This window comes from Trachemys scripta, chromosome 10 (genome assembly GCF_013100865.1).
Source record: "Trachemys scripta elegans isolate TJP31775 chromosome 10, CAS_Tse_1.0, whole genome shotgun sequence".
In the NCBI taxonomy this organism is placed as follows: Eukaryota; Metazoa; Chordata; order Testudines; family Emydidae; genus Trachemys; species Trachemys scripta.
In genome coordinates, this window is record NC_048307.1 from 1,619,057 (window position 1) to 1,627,238 (window position 8,182).

Below are 8,182 nucleotides of genomic sequence, written 5' to 3' on the forward strand. Positions count from 1 at the left end.
TGGGGTGCAAATTGCTCTCCTCTAGATACCTTCAAACTTCAATAAACGTATTAAAGACTAACTAAGGAAAGGATAGAACTAGGAAACACTGCGCTGCTTCTGATAACAGGATAGCATTCATTTAGCTCTCACTTTTAAATTGAAAAATTCAAGTTCTCCTTATCCCCTACTTTACAGACCCCGCCTTAGCCACACAAGAGTATTTACTTACACCTTTAAGAAGCATTGTGCTAATCAGCCAGTTAGCATATAATCCCATAAATACAGGATTTAACGGCAGGCTCAGGATGGTTACACTTCGGGACAGAGAATGCAAAAAGTCAATTCACTAGAAACAGCTTGTCTCTTGTAAAGAGGCAGCTGAGCACCTGACAGAGTGTAATTGTCAAGTCACTTTGTATCTGGTAGAAGCCGGCTTGCTCACTCTTTGCAGATGTGAAGATGGATCTTACTCCGTGCCAGTCTAAACAGTGCACAGTAAGCTAGGGTGTGAATCTACTGTTCGTGTGGCCCCTCTGAATAGGATAAACAGCAGTATATCAAAGCACGCTAGGGAATTTTTAGTGCATGACAGCAGGGTTCACACAGACAGCTAATGAGCGGCAGGCTATTGCAAGGTAGATTTACACCCCAGCTTACTGACTGTTCATTCAGACAATCTCTCAACAGCATTCCCCAGGATATGTTGCTTTTGAGATCATCCAGAAGGCTCCTCGGGTGACTCAAAAGACTGTATGCCAGAGAGACATACAACTAATATCTAGAAAGTGGAGTTCACCTAGCGGGAGTGGGGATTTTGAGAGAGATGGGAATGCAGAAAAGAGTTCTACTAAAACCTTTTGAAGGCAGGAGTTATTTCTATCTAGGTAGTATTGTTATTAATCATGTTCCTAACGGTAGTGCTTAAAGACCAACCAAGTGAGGCCTCATGGAGGCACTGTACAAGTTCAAGAGTAGTAGATGGTCCCTGCCCCAAAGAGCTTACAATATATTCCGTTTCCCACCTTCCATCACCATTTTGTCACTGCAATGTAAACTCCTCTGCAATCTGAAGTCATGTATAAATTTCCAAAGGCAAGTTCAACTGATTATTTGATAATGGCAGTCGAAGGAGTAATTGGTAATAGTTTGTATGACCCATTCAAAGACTTGTTTTTAGATTGTGGACTCCTTGGGACAGGACCATCCTCTCTATATTCAGGAAGCACTTTGCATGCTCCAGGCACTATCAGAAAAATAATGATTTCATGTGTCAGCGTCCCCAAGCACTTCCAGAAATGGGTTCATTATTCCTGCAGTTCAAGGGGTCTGTTTTATACTGCCCAGCATGATACTCAGCATTGAAAACAGAAGTGCCCACTCACATGAGGACCCTACACTGCAACTATGCACAATGTAATCACTCAACATGCAGTTAGCTGTGCCATGCACATGACAGGGACAGCAGCTAGTGGGGCCCAGCTCACAAGTGAATTGAAAGACCTCCACAACAAAAAACATGGAAATAGCAGGACTGCACTGGAAAGACATCAGTGGATTTCCTGTGTGGAAACAGACCGGATTGCTGGCCATTGTCCCAAATTCAGAAGATCAGGGAGCCCAAATTGTGTCAGTGCAGCCCCCAAATGGGCAATTGAACAGGAATCAAAAGGGCACATCTACTGTATACATAGGGTGGGTCAGGATATTACTGTCTATCTTCAGTAAGAAAGTAAAGCATGTGAAGATTACATATTCTGGAATTTGATGGGACCTAGTTGCTCAGATCAAGATAGAGCACTGAATGCTAGGACCTGCAGTCTCCATTGGTCGCACCACCATTTGGATAATGGACCCCTATGGGGCCTTCAAGAGCCACATCAGACCCACAAACCACATTTCCGGCTGCTCTTGCTAGAATCCGGTACATCGTCTCTTCATCCCACCGTGCAGGAAAAGAGTTCTCCGTTTAGATGAACAAAATGAAGTCTCCACCGTCTCTTAATCCTCCATGGTAGCGCAGAATTTTGATACCCCAAAGAGTCATTGTTACAAAGAAGGTAGTTTAGTAGTACTGTACTCTCACTATACTAGGAGTAAAGTTAGCCCAGGAATAACCTCTCTTACTGTAGCTTTGTCCGGTGCCTTTCATCCCAAAGATCTACAGTGCTTTAAAGACTACAGACACAAGATCACTTTCCCCTCACCACAGAAGGGACCTGACTTCTGGGGCAAACAGCACAGCTATTTAACAGCACAATACTTTACAGTGTCTTAGGGCAGAAACTAAAACTGCAAAAGAAATGTTGAAGTAGGCAGATTGCACCCAAGTAAAACAGGAGTTGGCACAGATGTGGAGATTAAAATCCTCCACTCTTGCAAAAAGTGAAATTGGATATTTTCACATGGTCAGAAACTTGGTTTGAGTGTAAGAATCTACTCTTTAAAATGACTGACTCTGTAAGAATGGCATCTTTCTATTCAACAGACCTACTTTCTGCATGTAATCAGAGTCAGACTTGCTCACTTGAGTAACAAAAACAAGTTTTAGTTTTAACATATTAGCACTGCAGAGTCCAGACAGCAAGGTGGATGCTTTTCGGGCTCTCACAAAACCAACAGAATTGTTTATCAAGTTTCAATAAAACACTGAGAATGAAAATACTGGAGTTACTAAGGATAGAATCTGATCTGCAGAATATTTATTACTGGTGACCATATATGAGCCAGAAAGAACTTATTTGATTTATTGCTTGAGGCACTATCATGTAAAATGCAAGTTTGCTTTTTTGAAGACACTTAGAGGCTAAGTTAGGTCTCTGGAGCTGCTGAAATACAAAAGTTGAATCCCACAAGCCCCCTTATGGAGAGGCATGTTTCAAATCAGAACCACACTTTACATTTCTCCTGAAAGACAGCATCAATACAGTACTCCCCAGCATCATGCTGGGAAGTGAATCACTAACACCATGTCCTACAGCACCTGCAGCTAGACTACAAAAATTGGAAGTCACATTACAGCACCAGTGCAATGGTTCTCAACCTGTGGCCCAATCAGCACACAGCTGCAGCCCGTGTGACGGGGGAGGGATAGCTCAGTGGTTTGAGCATTGGCCTGCTAAACCCAGGGTTGGGAGTGCAATCCTTGAGGGGGCCATTTAGGGATCTGGGGCAAAATCAGTACTTGGTCCTGCTAGTGAAGGCAGGGGGCTGGACTTGACCTTTTAGGGTCCCTTCCAGTTCTATGAGATATACTACCTCTGTGGCCCTGAGGATGTCCTATATATTGTGTGGATGTGGTCCACACAACACAGAAAGAGCTGCATATGCGGCCCTCAATGGTAAATAGATTGAAAACCACTGCATTAGCGGTAAGCTGCTAGGGCAGTCATGCAGATCTGCTCTGTCCTGTCATGGTGCCATGAATACACCAGTGCCTGCAATATTGGTGGCAGTTGTAATACAGGTAATAATTTTTCTTGTGTAGACCAAGTCTAGGGTGAGATCTCTCCTAGGAACACCAAGAAGTAACCTAGCCCAATAATGCTTATGATTAGACCACAAGTTAAAACGAACAATCAATCCCCTTTTCACATCCAGAAATAGAAATGCCAAAGAAAAAGTGTGGCCTGAGGCAAAAGCAAGCAGTTGTTACAGGGGACTACTTGAGAGAGTACTATTTACACATTACAAACTGACAGGTTTCAGAGTAGCAGCCGTGTTGGTCTGTATCCGCAAAAAGAACAGGAGTACTTGTGGCACCTTAGAGACTAACAAGGCTGTATCCCCACTTTGAACTTTAGGGTACAAATGTAGGGGCCTGCATGAAAACTTCTAAGCTTAACTACCAGCTTAGCTTTGGTCCTGCTGCCACCATTTCAATGGATTCCCTCCCTGTGAAGCCTTGAAAACCTTCACCAATTCCCTGGTGAATACAGTTCCAACCCCTCTGGGATCTAAAACAAGGAGAAATTAATCATTCCCCCTCCTTCCTCCCACCAACTCCTGGTGAATACAGTTCCAACCCCCCTGGGATCTAAAACAAGGAGAAATTAACCATTCCCCTCCTTCCTCCCACCAACTCCTGGTGAATACAGTTCCAACTCCCCTGGGATCTAAAACATCTGTTAGTCTCTAAGGTGCCACAAGTACTCCTGTTCTACATTACAAACTGTTCATTGCTCAGCTTTGCAAATCAGACGACTGAAATATACCTTCTGCTCACAGCCACAAGTTGGTTCCACCAGGCAGCTTTCAGTTAGCAATATATGGGCCACACAACTATACATATTATTTCAGACATGTCAAGAACCCCAGAATTCTGTTCCAAGGGATTTTGGAATAAAGTTTAAGATAAGAAAAGACCACCAAAACAAAGTCTGGTACACACTTAACTTGCTACGTGCCTGGTTTGGTATTGATGTTAATAAGTTATAAACTTATTCAGAGAAGAGTTCTCAGGCAAACTAGTCCCAAGGGCAAAGTTAGCCACTGGCACTTGAGACTGAAGCTGAGTAAAGAGAGGGGGGCTAAGGGTACGTCTTCACTTACCGGAGGGTCCGGCGGCAGGCAATCGATGTTCTGGGATCGATCCCGGAAGTGCTCGCCGTCGACGCCGGTACTCCAGCTCGCCAAGAGGAGTACGCGGCATCGACGGGGGAGCCTTCCTGCCGCATCTGGACCCGCGGTAAGTTCGGACTAAGGTACTTCGAATTCAGCTACGTTATTAACGTAGCTGAATTTGCGTACCTTAGTCCGAAGTGGGGGCTTAGTGGGGACCAGGCCTAACTTAAAAGTGAACTAGTTTAAGACAGTAAGCAGGGTATTGCTAGCATAGCCAGGTTAACCAGCAACTGCTGCTCTACAGACAAGAAACAAGCTGTTTGCAAACGCTGCCAAGTTTACCTTCACACTCAATTTCACCATTTAGTTTTTTGCTTTGCATTACAGAAGTTTCAAACTTTGAAAACGCCGATCTGCTGTTTGTCTGTTTACAGCCAGCTAGCATCTGTGCTTACTCAGAACCGTGAGAAACAACACTCAGTGAAATCTAGGAGTCACTCAAAAAGCTACATAGGTATTGGTTAGTGACTGCCAATGTATAACATAACATGCCTTATGAATCTGCTTATACTTGAGCTAGTGGGCCACATCTGGTCCCAGCTTCTTAATAGAAGATAAAGATTTGTGGCCAAGAATAAAAAGATAAATATCCACTAAAAAGAGTTCCTTTCTCCTGAAAACACTTAATTGAAACAATAAAGAAATCTCCCTAGTGCACTGTTATTCAAACTTTTTTTTCTGGAGACTCAATTGAAGAAAATTGTTGATGCCTGCAACCCAATGGAGCTAGGGATGAGGAGTTTGGGGTGTGGGAGGGGGTCAGGGCTGGGGCAGAGGGTTGGGGTGCAGGGGTGAGGCCTGGGAGGATGGGGCCAGGAATGGAATGCCTGGGGACATAGAAAGATGTGGAAGTGGGGACGGGGCTCTGGGCTGGGGGGGGGGGGGGGGGGCCTGGGGGGGGGGACCAGGGATGGGGGGCTTGGGGTACAGAAAGGGGTTCCAGGTTTGGGGAGGCTCAGGGCTAGGGCAGGGGATTGTGGTGCAGGGTTGGGGCCATAGGCACCGACTTTGTGGGTGCTCTGGGGCTGGAGCACCCATGGGGAAAAATTGGTGGGTGCTCCGCACCCACCGGCAGCTCCCCGACCCAGCTTACCTCCGCCTCCCCTGAGCACACCACTGAGTCCTGCTTTTCCCCCTCCCGCCCAGCGCTTACGCTGCAAAACAGCTGTTTCGCACAGCAAGCAGTGGAAGGGAGGGGGAGGAGGAACAAGGCATGCTCGGGGAAGAGGCGGGACCGGGGCAGGGATTTGGCAAGGGGCGGGGCCATGCAAGCACCCACCAACGCCAAGAAAGTTGGAGCCTGTGGTTGGGGCAGGTCCCGGTCAGCAGCACAGCAGGGGTGCTAAGGCAGGCTTCCTGCCTGTCCTGGCACCGTGGACTGTGCTGCGCCCGGAAGCAGCCAGCAGCAGGTCCGGCTCCTAAGCAGAGGTACACAAGCGGCTCCACCTAGCTCTTGCCAGCAGGCACCACCACCACCATCCTGCCTAGGAGCCAGACGTGCTGCTGGCCACTTCCAGGGCACAGCGCGGTGTCAGAACAGGCAGGCACGAGCCCGCCTTAGCCACGCAGCACCACCAATGGGTCTTTTAACGGCCCAGTCGGCCGTGCTGACCGGAGCCACCGTGACCCAGTGCCTTACATTCCACAACCCAGTACTGGGCTGCGACCCGCAGTTTGAAAGCCCCTGCCCTAGTGTATACCAAAGCCCTCACACTTGTAAATAAAATAGTTAAACATTAGGTCAGCCTATGTCAGAGGTGGGCAAACTGCAGCCTGCAGGCCACATCCAGCCCGCGGGACCCTTCTGCCCAGCTACCTGTCCTGGTGCTCGGGGCAGTACAGCTGTAGCACCGCCACCCACAGGTGCTCCAGGCAGCGTGGTAAGGGGGCAGGGAGCGGGGGGGGTGGGGAGGGGAGTGTGGATAGAGGGCAGGGGAGTTTGGGGGGGTGGTCAGGGGGCAGGGGTGTGGATAGGGGTTGGGATGGTCAGAGGGCAGGGAACAGGGGGGTTGAATAGGGGCAGGGGACCCTGAGGGGGGGCAGTCGGGAGCAGGGAATCTGGGGGTGGTCAGGGAGAAGGGGTGGTTGGATGGGGGCAGCCAGGGAACGGGGCGGGGGGTGGGAGGGGGCAAGGACCGGGGGGGGGGGGGTCAGATGGGGGCAGGGGCCGGACCATGCCTGGCTATTTGGGGAGGCACAGCCTCCCCTAACGGGCCCTCCATAGGATTTCGGAAACCCGACGTGGCCCTCAGGGCAAAAAGTCTCCCTGCCCGGCCTATGTACAGTATTACTAAGCTATGACCTTGTGTAACCCGCCTTTCCTCTTGTGTTTTTCAGTTACAAGTCCTCCTGTGAGTCCTTCCAAAGGCGGACAGATTCCCCCTAGCCCGGGCCAAGCTAGCGGTGTGAACAAGGGATGCCGGTGTGCGGACCACAGCACCCTTGTGCGATACATCAGCCCCACTTCAAACCAAGCGCGGAGCCTAGCAGACCCCTGCCCTGAGCAGACCCCTGCCTGTCTGTCCCAGCCCAGCCCCCGCTTGGCGGCCAGCGCCGGGGCGCAGCGAGCGCTGATCTCGCGGAGGACAGCCCTGGCCAGCCAGGCGTCGGGCGGGCCCCGAGGCGAGCCCGGCGAGCCTCACCTTGAACTCGCGGCTGTGCTGCGGGGTGTACTCCAGCGTCCAGAGCGCCCGCACCAGGTGCGCCAGCTGCTCGGTGACCTCGCCCTTGGGCGGCGGCGGGGCGCCGTTGTCGGGGGGGGTCCCGTCCCCGGGGCGGGCCGGCTCGCCCCCGCCCCCGCCGCGGTACTGCTCCAGCGCCAGGTACTCGGCGAAGAGCTCGGTGTTGCTGAGGCACTGCAGCACGGCGTTCATGAAGCACGTGTTCCCGTGGTTCTTCAGCCCGGCCACGCCGGGCACCGGCTCCGGGCCCGGCTCCGGCGCCTCGGGCGGCGGCTCGGGCTCGGGGCTCTGCGGCGGGCGGGCCGGGGGGAAGCAGCTGGCCAGGCCGCTGGGCGGCGGGGGCGCCGGGCCCCGGCCCGCCTCGGGCTCGGAGCTGTAGTGCGACAGGGTGGAGAGGGTCTTGAGCACCCGGCTCATGAAGCTGCTGAGCGAGCGGGCCGAGCCCGAGCCCGAGCCCGCGCCGGCCCGGCCCCGGAACAGCCGCTTGCTGAAGGAGCGCTTCTCCTTGGGGCCGCCGGCCGGCCCGGGGCCGCTCACCCTGGACATGGCGCCGGGGCCCAGGGCACATCCCCGGCGGGGGCTGCGATCGGCCGCTCAGCCCGCCGGCCGCTGCATGCCCGTCGGTCCGTCCGTCCGCCCGCCCGCGGCCTCCCGTAGCGGCTGCAGCCCGGCTCCCTCCCCGCTGGGGGCTCACCGGGACTCCATGGAGCGCCGGGGGGCGGAGCCCCAGCGGGTCACGTGCCCGCCGCGAGGCCGCCGCCGCCGCCATCTTGAGGACGGGCAGGCCGGGCGCCATCTTTACTACTGCGCCCCCGCTCCCCCGAGGGGCGGCCTGGGGACCACCTCGGCCCGAGTACAGCCCCGGCCCTGGCGGGAAATCTTTCCGGGGCCCGCGCTGT

The 8,182-nt window shown here is 52.5% G+C and overlaps 1 protein-coding gene across 1 annotated transcript in view; it reads right to left on the minus strand.

Moving 5' to 3' along the window:
- USP31 (ubiquitin specific peptidase 31) overlaps window positions 1-7,908 on the minus strand; it is a 60,064-nt gene extending 52,156 nt beyond the window's left edge. The window contains exon 1 of the mRNA XM_034783627.1: window positions 7,245-7,908. Coding sequence (XP_034639518.1) covers window positions 7,245-7,829 — 585 coding nt within the window. The 5' untranslated portion in view covers window positions 7,830-7,908. The remainder of the gene's footprint in view (window positions 1-7,244) is intronic.
- Window positions 7,909-8,182: the final 274 nt, after the last annotated feature.